This window comes from Bos indicus x Bos taurus, chromosome 26, assembly GCF_003369695.1.
Source record: "Bos indicus x Bos taurus breed Angus x Brahman F1 hybrid chromosome 26, Bos_hybrid_MaternalHap_v2.0, whole genome shotgun sequence".
Taxonomy (NCBI): domain Eukaryota; kingdom Metazoa; phylum Chordata; class Mammalia; order Artiodactyla; family Bovidae; genus Bos; species Bos indicus x Bos taurus.
In genome coordinates this window covers 30,870,438-30,888,675 of record NC_040101.1, presented here as the reverse complement: position 1 = coordinate 30,888,675, position 18,238 = coordinate 30,870,438, and the positions used below count along the sequence as shown (strand labels likewise).

The 18,238-nt window shown below is 46.5% G+C and overlaps 1 protein-coding gene across 2 annotated transcripts; it reads right to left on the bottom strand.

Annotated features, from left to right (window-relative positions):
• Positions 1-7,227: 7,227 nt before the first annotated feature.
• Positions 7,228-17,907, bottom strand: SLC25A28 (solute carrier family 25 member 28). 2 transcript variants are annotated; one of them, XM_027528534.1, is made up of 4 exons: positions 17,519-17,907; positions 10,416-10,644; positions 9,244-9,300; positions 7,228-8,072 (listed from the first exon to the last, which is right to left on the bottom strand). In XM_027528534.1, exons 1-4 carry the CDS (start codon positions 17,807-17,809, stop codon positions 7,555-7,557), a joined length of 1,095 nt encoding a protein of 364 aa, XP_027384335.1. In that variant the 5' UTR covers positions 17,810-17,907; the 3' UTR covers positions 7,228-7,554. The 2 variants fall into 2 exon arrangements, with proteins under 2 accessions (XP_027384335.1, XP_027384336.1); XM_027528535.1 differs by lacking the exon at positions 17,519-17,907 and adding an exon at positions 17,208-17,489.
• Between the last annotated feature and the right edge of the window lie 331 nt (positions 17,908-18,238).

Sequence of the window (18,238 nt, the reverse complement as noted above, 5' to 3'; positions counted from 1 at the left end):
TTTCCAGATGTGAGGAGATATGAGAATTGGGTGCATAAAATTGACTCCTGAAAGATTCTAACTATCCGAAGACTTGTTCTGCCAGTTTTGCCAGAGCACAGAGTGCCTCATTTCTGCTCTCCACCCTGAACTCCTTTCAGGGGGTGTTGAAAGTCAGCAGCTGCAGCAGCACATGATTTAAGAGGTGCCCACGGCACGTGCCTATGGTAACTGCAAATTTGTAGTGAATACGTGTGTGGCCCTTGTGCTCTCCCCACTCCCATCTCTGGTGCTAGGTCATCGTTGTCCCTGCAATTTGTGGAAGGTGGTCTGAGAATCAAGTGACCCAGGCAGAAGATAAAGCAGAGATTTCAGGATTTAGCCAGATGCAAAATGTACCGTAGATTCACATATTCCAAAGCAAGAACCATCTCAATTCACAATTACTTATGTAATTATATAGGTTAGAAAAATTGAAATAAGCAGCTCATAGTCCTGAAAAAGAGAGGATTTGAGGGGATGAGGGGAAGACACCTCAAACTCAAGAAATTGTTGCTTGTATGGGCTGCAATTGGCTGATGGCTGCAGGTGGCTGGGAGTGGGAGTGGATTTTGAGGGGCTGGCGGGAACGAGGGGTAGGACCATGCTTCCCCAGGGATCTCCTCCTTGCTTTCTCTGACTCCAAGCAAGCACCAGCATTTTATTGGCTTTCCTAACACTCCACCCTGTCATGAAGAAATAATGGTGACCTTGAGACCCTGCCCTCACTCTGTCCAAACTTCATCTGGTTGCACAAGCTGACCTAAAGCAGATCGAATGTGTTGTCCACCTCCTGGAAAGCCAGGCCTATCTGAGTTGGGAGTGGGACAAACAGAAAATGTTTAATGTCTTCTAAAACATGGGAGAGGTGATGGGAGGGCTGGTCCCCTCGCCCTTCCCTCTACTTCTACTCCTTGGGCGCTTTGTCCCGGCAGACCAGACTTGGCTGAGTGACCCTGAAAAAGCTGAATTACTAGTAAATTAATGCCAGGAATTGGTGTATTTAGCTGAAGTGGGCAGCAGATCTAGGCTAAGGTGGTGTTTTACACCAGAGGTCTCTGTTACACTGTACCTGTGAAATCGGGATCCAAAGAGCTTGGCTATGTGGCTGTGAGCAAATGCTTTTAACCTTTCTCAGCATCTGTTTTCTCACCTGCAAAATGGGGATAATAATTCCTGCACTCCTAACACACAGGATTCTTATGCGACTCACATTTGAGCAAGTCTATGACACATGGTATCAAGTGGTAGAAGGTACACAGCTTCTTCTATATTTCCCTCAGACATGATTGTGAGGTTCACCTGAGCAGGTAATGCAATGGTTGTTTGAAGAATTCTATATGTCTAAATGTGATCTTAGACCACAGAGCCATATAAAATGTAACTTCTTAGTTTCATATTTTATCAATCTGCTAGGAGGTAGGGTGAACAGATGGTCCCACTGCCATCTGCCTGAACCCAGGCAAATATCTCCCATCCAGGTGATTTCAGAAATCTCCTGCCATCCTTCTTGCATTTGGTGGGCCCCCAGTTCAGACCTGCACACAGCCTCTCCATCGAACATCATTTTCATCACATTGTCCCTCTTGAAGCACAATGCTTTTTATGGGCATATGACCTCAGCACCCTCCAATTTGGTCTTTGAAGCAACCTCCCTTCTGTACCCTCAGGACCAGCCACCTCTTCTCCATCCCTCAGCTTATTCCTTGAGCCATCACCGCTGGGTGGAAAACTCTTGTCTCTTGTCTCTTCTGTCTTCTTTCTTCAGACTCAGCCCTTCTTCAAAGTCTGTACCAACTCCTTCCTTTAAGGGAATGTCCTCTGATATCTCCTCTCCATAGATCACTCAGCTTGTATGGCCTCAGTTCGTGTTCTGTGACTTTGCTTTTGCCTAAACATGACTTTCTAAACATTCTGTGAGCCACGTGGCAGGGACCAAGTTTTCTGTTTCTTTTGGATTTCTAGCCAGCACGTTGTGGGATGTGCTGTACGGAGGAGGCCCTCCAGGGAGATTGTCCTTGACCGTGAGGCCCTCACTTCACTATTGACCTTCTTAGGCTCCTCTTTAGGAGCAGAAGCTCCCTGAGGAGTGGTGCTGTCCTTCAGTGAAACATCCTGTGTCAGATGCCAGAGTAGGTTCCTACCTCCCAGGGAAAGCTTTCAGCCCCTGCCTGCAAGGGGCAAACCCTGCACAACACACACAGCTTCCCTACTCAGGTGTAATAGCCCTGATTCTCCAATTGTTCAGAGACCTTGCAGCCAAAAGAAACCCATGTAAGGGGAACATCAGAGTCTTGGGTCAGTGTCTCAGGAGCAAGCTAGATTTTCCTCCCAGTTTACCCTTCTTTGTACACCTGTAGACAAATGCCCAGGCTGTCTTTTCCCTGCACATACACATTTCCAGTTCTGCTTTGTTTCTAGGCCTCCCTGGGAGTCCCAGAATCTAAGACATCTGACTTGATGCTATGCTGCCATAGGTGGGCAGGCCCTTAGGAAGAAACGAGCAACTCAGAGCTAGCTTCAGTGTGCAAATTACCAATAGGCAGGTTTCCACGTGTGTGTGTGCATGCTCAGTAGCTCAGTTGTGTCCGATTTTTTGCGACTCCGTGGACTGTATCCTGTCAGGTTCCTCTGTCCTTGGGATTATCCTGTCAAGAATACTGGAGTAGGTAGCCATGTCCTCCTCCAGGGGATCTTGCTGACCCAGGGATCAAACTTGCGCCTCCTGCATTGGCAGATGTTGTCTTTACCACTTTACCAGTCTTTGCGACCTGGGAAGCCCTAAGTTCCCACATGATTGTCTAAACCATCATCAAGCCCCTTTCATCTTCCAGTAACAATATTTCTGAGGGTCCCCCTTTTCTAATGGTGGCGACAGGCCCTCACCTGAAGTCCCTGTCTCTAGTGCCACGCCCCCCCCACCAACTCCAGGTCATCCCCTATTTGGACTGTTATTTGAAAGCATCCTGACATTGCTTTAGTCCTGTCCCTCCCTGCTTAAGAACCATGAGAACTCCTCATTAGCTGCCAAGTCAAGTCTAGACTCCTTCACCTCACTTTCAGGCTCTCCAGAATCTGACCCTCCCTGGGTGACATGACAGCTGTCTTAATATTTTTGAGGGGCTGTCAGAGAGAAAAGGATTAGTCTGATTCTGTGCTGCTCCAGCAGCAGAGGGAGATCACAGGTAGAAATTACAGGGAGACCTAAGTGCCTCAATAGAAAGAATTGTTCTTTCTTTTCAGTGTGTGAGTGTGGACGGCAGGGGTGGTCGTCGTGGAGAGCTTGCATTTATAGAGTCCTGACAATGCAGGAATACTGTGTGTGACGCTCATAGAATGGTTCTCTGCTCACCCGTATAAGGTAGCAGGAAGTAACAGGTACTGCACATCCAAGCTGAACAATGATCGTGTGAGGTTTCTGATAGTTTTAGACAGAATATTGTTTGTCTCCTAAATCCATGACTGAAGACAACAGAAGGAATATTTTAGATTATCAGGAAAATATGTGTTTGTTTTGAATGTCTCATGTTCAAGTTGTAGGTTTGGATTAGAGAGACAGGCAGAGGCCAAATTATGTAAAGCACCATTGGCCATGGTGAGGAATTTGGCCTCAAAAGCAGGAGAGTGACATGATTCTAGAATGGAAGCAGAAGACCAAAGAATGGACTTTCTAACCAATGAACTTTGCAGTGAGTGAACATGGTCGGCCTCGGGTAGCAGTGAGCACCCAAACCCTGGAGTGGGTCTGCCAGGGATGCTGTAGAGTGGGGCAGGGCTCCAGGAGGGATGACTTCTAAGAACCCTGTTACCTCTGACCTCCGCACTGGTCAGCCTTACCCCTTCCAACCACTACCCTACACCTGGTCTCCCTTTAGGATCTCTGAAGCTTCTGCTGGGAGGCAGCACCAAACTGTCTCGCCACCCTGCACCTTCTCTCCACAGCTGCCCTGCTCTCCTTTTTGTTGTTCAGTTTTGACCTCCCGAAGCAATGCTCTTGAGAATAAATTACTGTAAAGGTGCACCAAGAGACTGACCGAATAAGCTATTGTACGTTTGAACAATGGGACATTATGTGGCCATTTACATTGAGGTGATGGAAGAAAATTTAATAACATGGAAGGATGGGCACCTTATACGGTTATGTGAAATAAGCTGTTGACAATGTGGTTTGATTTTTGAAAATTAACAAAAAATACACATAGAAAAAATACTAGATGATGTGCATATCAAAATGTTGTCATATTCTCTGAGTAATAGGAGTAGAGGTATTTTCTTTCTACGTTTTCTAAATTTTATAAAATTAGCACTTTTTTTGGCTTTTACAATTTTTTTGTTTCATTTTACTATTAAAGCCACTTCTTTCTCACTAACTCTGGGCTACAGTAATCTTTTCTGTCTCTCAATCTCGTTGTTGGTTTCATGACTATACACTGCTTTGTGTTAATATGATTGTTTCATTCACTCTGGTCTTGCATGTCAGATTAAGACATTTTTCTCTGGCCAAATTGTGACTTATTTTCTCATTTTCCCCATCAGTAAACACTGTGCAGGAATTGACCCCTTGATGGTGGCTTGGTGCTGGGTCCTCACAGTGCCACATAACCTACCTGACTTTTCAGGCAGACTCTGAGCTGGGGGCTACCCTCAAAATCCACAGTTCCCATGGGTGTGGTGAGCCCCGTGAAAGTGAGGGTTGGTTTCTGACCCAGGCACCCAGTCACTGGCATCTAGACTCTCACTCCATCACCCTGTTCTGCCTTTGTCTTCCCTAGTGGTTGGACCCAGAGACCTGGGAACCTGAGGCTGGGTCCAAACTCCAAACCAACTGTCCTCTAGTGGCTGGAACACCGTTGAAGACTGAAAGGTCACTTTGCTATCTTTTCTCATTATTTGTGAGTGGCATTAGAACTGAGGGGGTCTTTAGTGACTTCCATTCTTTCTGAAATTATCCCATGTCCTTTTCTTGAAAAGCGGATCTTATTGCCCCGTGTCTGCTGTGGTCTGGGTACCACGCCAGGCAGTAGCTCTGGAAAGCTGACAACAGGGGCCAGGTTTGGGAGACATCCCTTTGTTCTTGTGCTTAGTCGGTGCTGGGAGGCAGCTGTTCTCTTGCACTCGAAAAGCAAACCCCCTGAAATGACCTCTGCAATGACTTCATCATGCTCTTTTTACTCCACAGGCCATTCAGACTTCAGCAATCACTGTGTGTGTGGCTCTGTTAACATCTCTCCCCCATCACTAAATCAGAGGGGCGGCAGAGCTTACTTAAGGCTCAGAACAGGAGACCCTGCTGTTTCCTTGACAGTTTGTTTCAAGTGCATTCAGACAGGATTCTCCATAGATACTTGAAGGGCTGTCAGGTGGAAGGAGAACAAGATTTACTCTGTAACCAAATCCTGCTGATCTGCAGCTCTAACCCTGCTCGTCTGCCACTTTTCCTCTCTCTCCCTCACCACAGTCCCTGCACAGACTGGGTGCAGCCTTGCCCAGATGACTTCGGCAGCCTTCTCCCAGGTCTGCCTGCCTGTCCAGTCTTGCTCCTCTAATTCCTCCTTAGAGAGCCTAAGTGATCTGTTTCAGTTGCAGATCTCATCACACCATACCTCTGCTTAAAACCCTGTAATACTTCTGCACTGCCTGCAGGATAAACTCTAAACCCCTTAGTGTTGCTTTTAAGACCCAGCCCCTGCTTGGCTCTCCAGCTGCATGCCTTGCCTAGGCTGTCCGCCACCATGGAACCCCTTGCAAACTGAACCCCAGATGCTCCAGGTCTTTGCTGAGAACATTTCCCTTCCCCTCTTCACAGCTGGGGCCTCCCTGGTGGCTCAGTGGTAAAGAATCTGCCTGCCAAGCAGGAGATGCAGGTTCGATCCCTGGGTCAGGAAGATCCCCTGGAGAAGAAAATGGCAACCCACTCCAGAATTCTTGCTTGGGAAATCCCATGGACAGAGGAGCCTGATGGGCTACAGTCCACAGGGTTGCAAAAAAGTTGGACACGACTTAGCGACTAAACAACAAAACTTGACAGCTCATTTGCCTTCCGGGTATTCCCTCAGATGTCACTTCCTTCTACCCCATCACCCAAGACCAGGTTGGGTATTCTGTCCCCTCAACAAGTGTCTAGTTTTACTTATCACGTTTCTTGTCATCTTATCTTGTAATTGCCTGTTTACATGTATCTTCCTCTCCAGACAAGCTCCTTGAGGGCTGGGATAATTTTTTAATCTTTTTGGGGGGGGGTGGGAGGGGTAGTTTTATTTATCATGTCCCCAACACCAGTGCCCAACACAGATGCTCAATAGTTAATGAATGAATGACAGATGACACAGCAAAGATGACAGATGGAAGTTTTAGGGGGTTAAATTTCCACTTTGTGTACTGAACAACTTGCTAACAACTGGTTCAGGTTCCAAAAAAAAAAAAAAAAAGGTACAGACTGGCCCACCAAACCCACCAGTGAAAACCCTGTCCCTCAAGTCTCCCAGAGCCCAAGTGGTCCTGGGCAGGGAGCTCCTTCAGATGGCAGGTGGAAGACATACCCTCTGCTCTTTCCCTATCTGTAGGAGGGCACAATTAGATTCACTTCTAGGAATAAATGATCTGAGTTGGGATCCCAGTTCTGCAGTTAATGTGAGACCTTGAGCAAGTCACCCCCTCTCTGAGCTTTCCTTACCTGTAAAACATTGATGATACCTGCACTGCCTACGTCAGATTTTAGGAGAACCAAATGAGATCACCTATGTTAAAGTACTTTGTAAAAGCCTTAACATCAAATGAAAAGTATTATTATTTATCATGTAATCTTCAGGACTTGAAGCTGCACCGACTAATTTTAGCTTTGCAACTACATAAGAAAGCCAGTGCCACGTGGAAAGGCGTCCACTGCAGGCGGAGCTGAGAATCAGAGCAGAGAGATCTCCCTGCCTGAGCCACGCCACTGCCCTAGGGGAAAGGCAACAGTGGGGATCAAGAGCACCTTCTAAGTTAGGGTCTGTCAAAGACCCATTGTTCCTGCCATCGGAGACATTCCTTGGAGCCTATTACTAACCAAGGCGGAGTATGACCCCAGTCTTAAATCACCACGAAAACAGCAGAAACAAAAACTAAACGCAGTGGACCTTCCCTAGGGGCCCCTTGATTTACGCTTCAAGTCAAGAACCGTTGACAGCATTTCACTTCCCCTTTGGCAATACAAACCCCATGAAACCATTTCATTTAAAGGCTTTTTATTAGGAACCAGGGGAATGAGCTGCTTATCCCTCTGTAACAGTCTAGAGCAGGTCATCAGGCCCAGGAAGGAGAGTGTCAGAGATGCTATGGTGTGACTCGCTGCACTTGCTTAGGGCCCGGAAGGAAAGGCGGTGGCGGCAGAGGGCGGCAGGAACTGGTGTCAGCCAGACACCCAGAGCCTGGGGAGAGCAAGCCCTCTGCCTTCCTTCCTCCACCCGAGGCTGGGGTGCGTCCCAAGACGGAGAACATGGCTGGAGCGGGCAGGGCATCAGTGCTGGCTGAACGCTGGTTCCATTTGGTGCTGCTTCACTTGCCTGCCCTCCACTCTTCTTGCCTTTTAGTGATCAGGTATTTGAAGAACTCATACACAGACCAAGCGATGGCTGTGGAGGGGATCTGGTAAATGACTCTAGCCTGCACCCCTCGGAAGTAGGCAGTCACCCCGCCTACTTGATACACCGTCCTGAAGGCACTAGCCATGCCTGTGATATGTCCTGTAAGGTTTGAGTTCAAAGCCAGGGATTCCTGGGTGTTGAGCAGTGTTTTGCAAACGTCCAGTGGGGTTGTGGCAGCGGCAGCTACAGCTCCTGCACAGGCTCCGGAGAGGACGTGGGAGCTGGGGTTGTACCGTCTCTGGGGGTTAAAGTGCTCCTGCAGGAATTCGTAGGTCATGAAGTGAATGGCTTGGAAGGGAACGTTCATGGTGAGCTGGGTGGTGTAGCTGCGGTAAAAGGCCCCAGCCCCTTCGTTCTGCCACACTGCCCGGACACAGTCTGTCACCCGGTGGTACGGTGAGTTGTACATCTGCATCCTCTGCTTGACCACTGGCGGCACCATCAGTGAGAAGGGAATGGTGACAGCATTCAGCCGGTGAGCAGCAATGTCCAGGAGCAGAGTCCCAAGTCAGTAGATCAGCCAATGGATTGGAGAGAGAAAAAAGTATGTGAGTTGTCAGTTGGCCTGCTAAGTGAAAGTTTCCCCTTTCTGAGAGGAGGGGATAGCAGAGGGTTGATAAAGGACTAAAAAATAATGGAACTACTACCAGTACGATTTCTTTAAGACCAACCAATTAATATACAAGATATATCTACCGTTGAGACTCCATAGGGTCTCCTTGAAATAAGTACCTATTATTACAACCATCTTACTCTTTCATTAAGTCCCAAGACAAGAAAGGATTCAGTGGCAGTGAACATAATAACAAACACGCAGCCCTAGCAATCCCAATGTTGGTACACAGAATGCCAACGCTTACAATATGAGGACGCCATCCTTCCGCAGGAGGAAGAGCTGGAGAAGGGCTACCAAAAACAAAAGTCTTAGCCAAGAAGAGTGTGGCTTTAGTTTCCAAACATCTCCCACCCCCTCAAGTAGATTCATGGTATGAGTTCGAGATCTTCAGCTTAGCTTTGGCCCTTTCCTTGCCATGGTCTTGCCCAGACAGGTAAACAACTGTAACTTTAAGGAACACGGCAACTGTGCTATCCTTTCATATTTGTTTGGGGACCTCATTCTCCAACTGAAAAGCCAAGATCCAAGCAGCACTGCGGGGACTAAGCTCTGCTAACGTTACCCTTTCATTTCTATCTCAACCATTATTCATTCCAACAAGAAAGGCAGTATTTTCAAATGTCAAAATCATTTTCATCTCTTTGAAGAGAAGTGAAATAATCTGCTAAATTTTTTAGATCAAATCCACTACAAACTGGACTTTCAGGAAGGCCCAGGAACAGGCCACAGACAGTCTCATGTGTTTCTAGGGAACCCTCAGATGAATTAAATCTCAGTGAATATGCTTCCTGCCTAAGGGAATCTTCCTAAGCACTGACAGCATGGAGGGAGCGCCCTCTACTGGTAAGACAATGTAACACAGTAGGGTTTCCCACCAAAATTGACGGGGTGCTCCCTGGCTTTCTTCTGCAAACCCAAAATAAAGGAAGAGCCTAGAGATGTAGATGAAGCTGCCCACAGAGGGAAAGGGTGAGGAATCATTACCTTCCACTGGATTCATGGCAGCATCATGAAGTAATGTTGCCACACACCCAGCCGCACCTGCAAAGGAAAAAACAACTGCCACATGTAAGGCCAGGAGGGGGTGAATGACTCAGGGAGACCCCAGAGTGAAGGGGAGTGGCTGTGATAAACCACAGCAGGGAGGGGGATACTAGTAGCCAGTTTAAAAGACGGGAACCCACTGCTTCTAGATGCCTGTTGAGAGAAACCAGGCTATTTGCTCCCCCTAACTTACTAGGGCCATCAGTCTACCTTCCACAGCTACCATATGAAGGCCAGGAAGAGTCTGAGAGAACAGCCCAGATTTCATCAACCAAGATGGCTCTGAGGACAGATGCAGCTCATGCCCCAGATAGGAAGCTGGTCCACTGTGGCCAGGGGATGCCAGCACACCAGCCCACTAGGGGGAGCACATGAGGGGCAGGCGACTAGGTCTCCACCACAGAGCCTCAACCTTCTGCCCTGCTGCCCCGTGCTGCCCAGCCTGTCTCCAGAGCCTAACAGCTGTCCACCTAGACTTTTCTCTCAGGGCCTGAACTACCCTATCCCTCACCCTCTCCTCTGCCCTTTCACTTTGGTTCTCTCCAGGCTGCTATCCCTTCCCTCACTCCCACACAACCTTCAACCTCTGGTTTCTTTGGACAAAAGACCCAGGCCCCACCCCCATTCACGTGTTAAGCTCCTGTTTTGTCCTCTGTGACACAAACTGCCTCCAGGCAATTGGGATCCTGAAAATCTGAGGTGCAGAATTGAGGCTCCATTAATGTCTTCCATGGGTAACTGGATTACCTCCGATCCTACCCAGAGGAGCAGGATTAACACCTGACTACCAAGAAATACACAGAGTGGGCAGCTCAGTGTGTGTCTCTACATTGTCAGGGTATTAGAAGTTGATGCCAGGGAGAAGATAAAGCGAGTCAAGCAGGTACATAAGGAAGGATAGTGTAACCATTTGTTGAGGTGCCCAGAAGAAGGCGTGGGGTGGAAGCAGCTCATTGTCTTAGAACATCAGGTTTGGAAGTCCCTCCTCTATAATCTGGCCTACCCCAGCCCAAAGCTGCAGCTTCAAACCATGCTGAGACTGGAAAGCACTGACACCAGCAAAGCCCAAAGAGTTGGGAAAGTGGGAGAACCAGCACAGGAAGGCTCAATACCATTGGCAATATGGCTATTGCCCCCAGGGTGGATTACATCACTCAATGTCTTTTTTAACTTTTCATAGCAGGCAAAATAGAGGGCGTGGGCAGGCCCTGCGCCTGTTGCTGTGACGTTCAGGCCTCGCATGGGCCTCCACAGGCCCTCCGTTCTTATAATCCTCCAGAGGGCCTCCAACACATTGCGATAGCGGGCGGCTGGATCCGGCTGTAGGCTCTGCATCCGGGTCTGAAAGTACAGAAGGGAGAAGTGCAGTGTCAGCGATCTGACGGTTCACCCAGTCTCAGCACTCAGGCCTGAGCTGTGGGCAGACCTTTTATGTGAAATGGCGTCAATATGTAGAAGTGGTATCTGGCATCCAGTTTTACTGCCTTCCAAATCTATATCCAATCTTTCCAAGCCTTGGATGTTTTTTTTTCTGGTCATCTATGACTCTACAGGCTCCCTTGGTGGCTCAGCAGTAAAGAACCCACCTGCCAATGCAAGAGAGGTGGGTTCAATCCTTAGGTTGGAAAAGATCCCCTGGAGAAGGAAATGGCAACCCACTCCAGTATTTTTGCCTGGGAAATCCCATGGACAGAAGGAACCTTCCAGGCAACAGTCCACAAGGTCTCAAAAGAGCTGAACACAACTTAATGACTAAACAATAACACATGACTCTATGAGTAGAACACCATTATTTTCCCTCAAAAAATTACTCCTTGGTAAGTGTTCTTGAACTCCAAAGTGATTCATAGCCTCAGCAACAAATATTAAGCTTGTGTTTCAGGAGAAGTTGCTTTTGTAGCTTAATAAACTCAGGCTAAGAGCTCTTTACAAGTGGATTCTAAAGTTAGCTATTTACAATATACTTTATTACTACTGAAAACTGATCCTGGGCCTGCTTCCTGATCACATCCTAATGAGATGAGGACTCAACCTCTGGCATAAGCTTGATGATAATCTGACTTCTTCAGAATGTCTGGCATTGGCAGCTGGGCCTGTACATTACAGTTTTGGCAGAAATAACATTCCTAACAGATGCTGCTCTAGTTGCCTGGGAAAGAAAGTTTGCCCTCAAGCTATGAAGGTGGAAACCCATCTAGTCTCTAAAACTGAGGGAGATTCCAGATTTCTAATCTAAACTGACTAAATCCCAAAACTGGCATCAAGGAATAAAGATCAGTCTCAGTGAAACATAACCCTTGGAATCTCCAGAGGATTCAATGACTGGAATGAATGTATACAGTAGATATTCTGTATGGCATTCCTGGACAAAGTTTTATTGAAATTTGGGAAATTAATCTTATAGTTCACAAATCACCGACCTCTGAAAGATGAGTCTACAGGGCAGATCTCTTGTTTACTGACCCATTTCAAGGCTAAGGTGGCTTGGAGACTATCAGATAGTATAAAATCAATATCCAGTGCCTGCAATACAGTAGGCACTCGAGATTTGTTTGTTGAATAAATGAATGGCAGAATGAAGAATCTTAGTTTTGTCTACACCAGTTCAAAAACACCATTACTGAACCAATAGGGGCAACTAATGCCCAAGTACAGTTTAAATTCCTACTTCATTCCTGTCACTGATTCAATCTGGACTGAATAGCTGGAACCTTCCTGTTGTCCATTTGGAATCCAAGACTAATGTCTCTTCTCAAAAGTATGGGAGAAAACAATCTAACCATATTAACAAGTCCTAGTTAGCTGCAAGCAATCCACATTCCTCTAGAGTTATTTTCTCCTTCCTGCTACCAACAAAGAACTAGATAAAAGGTTAATTATTTGAAGTTCAATCAGAAATACACAGGATCACTATCACAATGGGATACATTCTTTTTTACTTCTCAATAAAAAACACAAAACAAAACAACCAAAAAACATCAATTTCCAACAAAGAATGTGTTTACTGATCTTTCACATCACCTGGGAGGATAAAATTCACCAGAGGAGTTATTCAAGGAGACTACAGCCCTTTGCTGGGGAGGGACACTAATAGATAAACTGGCAGCTTAACAACTGTGTGTTTCCATAGGTTTGTTCAAAAACTAATCTTGTATTGAGGGAATGTTTAGAAATCACAGTGTTCTGCGGGAGTCAGTGTCGTATCTGGGTAACCAGACTTGAAGGTCTGGCCTCAGAGGCCTGGAACCGTTTACCCACAAGAGAAACCTGGATGGTGGTAAGTTACACTGAACAGTTTACACACATGTCTAAATCTAACTCACAATTCTAACTCAATGAAGATACGCCCTCATGGAGAGGACCCAGGCCTAAGCCACACCAAATATAAAAACAAATATGGCTTCCCAAATTTGTGAGTCAACAAATCTTTCAGAGAAAAGATGAAATCTCTAAGTAAGAATGAATAGTCTTCGATATTAAAAAAAACACTGCCTAGCTTTGAAGAAAAGTCAGACTAATAGGGAAGGAAGCAGTGTGGTAAAACAAGCCACACTTCAGTATGAAAGCCTGAGTAGGAGCCCCAGCTTTGCTGGCTGTGTATCTCGGGTGTCACTTGCCCTCTGAGCTTCAGGCCATCATCTGTAACATGGGACCAAGGATTGCTAGTGCACGGGGCTATTGTGGGGACTCAGAGTTAAAGCATGTAAAAGCCACTGCTGATTTATGAGGTGTCAGAGATACAAGGCTTTCTTATTGTATTCAATATGGTTCTCAGAAATATTAGTTCATACCTTAGAGTTTACAGATCCTGGCAGCATTGTCTCATGTTACCAGTTTTTGAAGATATGGATAGGCAACTAACTGCTCTTAAACCGCTAATAGATCAGGCTTGATTTTTTATGCTTTCACTCTAAAGTTCCTCTGTGGCTGCAGTGATCGATATGTCCAGCTGTTCATCTGCAGGTCATGTTTAGGAAGAAGCACTATTGTGAAATTCTGTGCCTTGCTTGGTTCTGGAAATCTGCTTTTGGGAGGCTGTATGGAAGGCTGGGGAGTCAGACTCGGTTTAAACCATGGCTCTGCCACTAACTGTGTGACCGTGGAAAGTTACTTAACTTGCCTCTTTTTCTTCATCTATAAAATAATGAAAATGGTGTTTACTTCATGAAGCTGTTCCAAGGATTAAATCAATAACTGCAAGGCACATCAAACAGGGCATGACAAACACGAGCAACTGCCATTTACTGAATACTTATTATTAGATACAAGAAAATCAAAGAAGCCAATGTTTCCATCTCCTAATCTTCCATTGGTTTGAAAAAGACCTATTTCCCTTTGTTCTTTTTCTTAACTTATAGATTTATTTGCTTCACCATTGCAAAGCCAAAAAGCAGCACCTTGGTTGCAGGTGCTTAACAAGATATTGAGACGAGTCCTGACTGCTTTAGGCTGCAGAACCTATCCTTTTAGATAAAGGCTGGTGCTTGCCTCTGAAGCACAGAAAAGGAAAACTGGAATTCACTTGCACTCCCAAACCTCCCTATTATGACCATGGAAATAGCTGGTTGAATAACTGTGGCCTAGCCAGGCTATGCTGACTTCCCATGGTCCTTCCCAAGGATATTTAACTCGACCAACTAAGATCATGGCATCCGGTCCCATCACTTCATGGGGAAACAGTGGAAACAGTGGTTGACTTTATTTTTCTGGGCTCCAAAATCACTGCAGATGGTGATTGCAGCCATGAAATTAAAAGACGCTTACTCCTTGGAAGGAAAGTTATGACCAACCTAGACAGCATATTAAAAAGCAAAAAAAAAAAAAAAAAAAAAAGGCAGAGACATTACTTTGCCAATAAAGGTCTGTCTAGTCAAGGCTATGGTTTTTCTAGTGGTCATGTATGGATATGAGAGTTGGACTATAAAGAAAGCTGAGCGCTGAAGAATTGATGCTTTTGAGCATCAATTTGAATTGATGCTTTTAGAGAAGACTCTTGAGAGTCCCTTGGACTGCAAGGAGATCCAACCAGTCCATCCTAAAGGAGATCAGTCCTGGGTGTTCATTGGAAGGACTGATGTTGAAGCTGAAACTCCAATACTTTGGCCACCTGATGTGAAGAGCTGACTCATTTGAAAAGACCCTGATGCTGGGAAAGATTGAGGGCAGGAGGAGAAGGGGACAATAGAGGATGAGATGGTTGGATGGCATCACAGACTTGATGGATACGGGTTTGGGTGGACTCCGGGAGTTGGTGATGGACAGGGAGGCCTGGTGTGCTGCAGTTCATGGGGTCGCAAAGAGTCGGACACAACTGAGTGACTGAACTGAACTGACCCTGATAAGTGGCCTGGGGATGGACGGTCCTGCATGCCAGAGGCACTGTCAGCTTTCACTGGCAAACACTGTGATTGCCCTTTAGGCTCCAACACAGATACCTGCCTCTAGTCTTAGGGTACTTTGGGCTGCTCTTCCTCTCTGCCACCTATTTATGGTAAAAGAGGAAGAAGGGCTGCCTAAGGACAAGTAAACTGGGACGCCCCTTCTGAAGGAAGAGATCTGAATTTTACTTTCAAGTCTGCACAACAGTATCTACTGCTATAATCAGTATTAACTGACCCTGAGTCCTAATGGTCTCACCTAGTTTTTCCCTCTAGTCATTTAAATCCCAGCATCTATGGCAAATGAAAATGATTCTTCTAAAATATGCTTTTGTATTTTTGAAAACTCCTGAGCATTTTTTTTCCTCCAGATGAAATAATTATTTAATGGAGTGCTTTGAGGCATGACTGTAATGTTGTATTACTAATTAAAAAAAAAATTCCAACGCTTATCTAAATGAATAAGAACTGTTCTTCAAAACAGTTACCTTGGAAGGCTGCAAGTGACTTATTTCAGCAATGCTGCTGCATTTATGCAAAACATTTCTGGAACTTCTCTTTCCAAATGTTCCTTCAGTGGGTTTATCAGCTCAGGAGGAAATCAGTCTCCTTGCTTTCCCGTCCTACCTTATCTTTGACCCCCATCAGCATTACCCATTTTGATCTCCCACTTGAACTACCACAGTTGATTCTGAATGGCTTCAATGACTAAAACATCAACTCCATCTTGTCAGAGGACAAAGACTTGCCCCATGTAAGGATACGCAGCCAAGTATTCTAGAGCAGCAGTCCCCGGCCTTTTTGGCACCAGGGACCAGTTTCGTGGAAGGCAGTTTTTTTTTTCACGGACGGCACAGAGGAAGGGTGTTTTGGGATGATATGAGCACATTCCATTATTGTGTACTTTACTTCTAATCTAATGCCGCCGCTGATCCGACGGGATCAGCACCAGTCCATGGCCTGGAAGCTGGGACCCCTCTTCTAGAAGCATTTCTAACAGAGGAAGTTACAGATTGTTTACAACAAAAACAGTATTTATGTAAATATATGGAGTAAGGAGGTAGCTGCCCAAGGTAGTGGGACAACACTTAAATTGAATAGCTGTGGTAATATTTCTAAGTCAGTCACATTATTACACTGTATTTTTCAAGCCATTACTCTCCTTGATCCGGTTTTCATTTGATACCCATCCTGAAAGATAGCACCCTAGACTTATCTACTCTTAGATTCTACTCATAGTTTAAGTATAGTGAGGTTACTTTGCAGTTAGATGTTAACTTTTGGATACACAGCATTAACAATTCAGTCATTCAATCTAGACCCTATATATATAAACGTCTGAATCTTTTTTACTTGTACTTATCTGTTTGACATTTCAATATTGTCAGAGCATTAGCCATCCTCTTATTCCTCTCTCATGGATTTTACTACTTATTTCTGTTCCTCACAATTGACATGGGTATTCAAAATTCTAATAACCATTTTAGTCAAGTGCATTTACCAGTTTTATGGTCTTTGGTAGGAGCTACCTTGCAGTGTGTGAGAAAACTCCTACCAGCTCAGTGTCATTCACAAAGCTTAACAAGCACATTCTCCACTTCCTCATCCACCTTACTAGTGAAAACATGAAACGGTACGGGAAACATGGAGAAGCAGAAGAGACAGATTTTGCATCTCCCAAGTTAATACTCTCCTCCCGAACATGTAACTTTTCCCTAGTTTGAGAAGAAGACATACATCCAAGAGCTGTGAGAATATTTTTCGACTCTTACTCTTAACATGTAAAGGAAGAACCAGTCTCTGTCAGTATATTTATTTCAACAGTCCCCTTGAGTTTACTTCTCACTCAGCTTATTTAGTGGTGGCTCCTTTGCTAATGCACAAGATAAGAACTGTAAAGAACAATGCATTCTCCCTCGTTACCCAGCTTTCTTCAGAAACACCTAGTCACCACCTAGTCTTGTACCCACTCAACAGCCTGCTTGGTGTGGATGAAATTACTTTCACTTTCCCAGGAATCATGCCCTCATGTTGGTCCCATTTCATTTTCTTCACACTAACATCTACTTTCTTCACACTAACATCTATTTTCCAATACTGTCATGCCTCCCTTATAGGCAACTTTTCCCTTTTTGTCAACTTCAAGTGGCTAAAGATGAGGTCCATCCTGATGTGCGTCCTGCACACACACAACCCCAATCCCAGCTACATTTTCATGTTCAGGAAATAGGTGGGGTATCAGGCCTGCTGCACAGGGAAACTGAAACTTTTCCCTGAACATGGTCTTTCCCGTATTATTTCCAGTCAGGAACTCTGAATTCTGACTGTACAATGATTTCCACTCCCTCATTAAGATTTAATAAGTAAATCTTTCATCTAGCTGAGAGATTCCAGACTCTGGTTCCCGCCCTGTCACTTGTAAACACACAAGATTAGTTTGTAAAAGCAATCGGAACATCCCTAACTTTTAAGATCCTATTCTGGGTCTTCAATAAGCGTTACCTTAATGAAGTTAGTAGCACTTACCTGTTCCTTTCCCATCCCACCCTATTCCTGTTAAGTCCCAGATGGGATCCAGGGTTTTGGCTGACAGATTTTCTTCCCAGAGTCCCGATTCAGATCTCACTGACGGTTAGAAATGGGTCCCGGTTCCTGACTGGGATCAATTCCCGGCTGGGACCTTGCTTGCATGGAGTATCGGTCGAATAGTGTGGTGGTGGTAGGAGCCAGAAAGGAACCCCTGTCGGCTCCGGCTCTCGGCTGGGATCCTGGCTCCAGGCGTGACCCAGGGGGTCGGGTCAGCCCCAGGTCGGGTTCGGAGCAGGTCCAGGTCTCACCTTGACGCAGTCGACGGGGTACATCACGCAGTGCTCCAGGATCCCTGCCACGGCGCCCGCCACCATGTGCGTGGTGACAGTAGCTCCAGCCGGCAGCGCCTCGTAGTCCGGGCTGGAGTCCGGATCCTGTCGTACAGGGGGCCTGCAGGCCCCGGCCTCCCCGCCGCTGGCCCCCCGGCCCACGCCCCGCTGCAGCCACCCGTCCAGCAGCGCCGACTCCCCGGGGCTCCGCCCCGGCCCAGCCGCCGGCCCCCCCGCCACACCGCCAGCACCCCGCCCCTCCAACTCCATCCACCCGGGCCAGCTGCGGCGCCCACCCTCGCCACCGCCGCCACTGCCGCCGCTGCCCCCCAACCCCGTCGCGTCTGCCTCAGGCGCGGCCCAGAGAGCCCGGGGCCTCCGGCTCCCGCTTGGCCCCGAGGACACGCCCCTCAGTCAGCCATTGGTGCAGCCAGCAAGTTAGCTCCGCCCCTTAGTTTACGTAAAAAAATATGTCTGTGGTATTAGTGAAGTTGCCTGTCATTCCTTCGCCCCGCGGCGTTGCTACCACTTAGATCCCACCCCTTCCCCTTTGATCTTGGAAGCTTCTTGTTTATTCGCCACTTGATTGGCTAACAGGTAAGATCAACCCGCCCTCCGACTTTTATGGAGGGCGGGAGAAACTTGAGGCTGAACTTTGATAGGCTCAACCACCCTTGATGCTTTGACCCCGGCCATTGG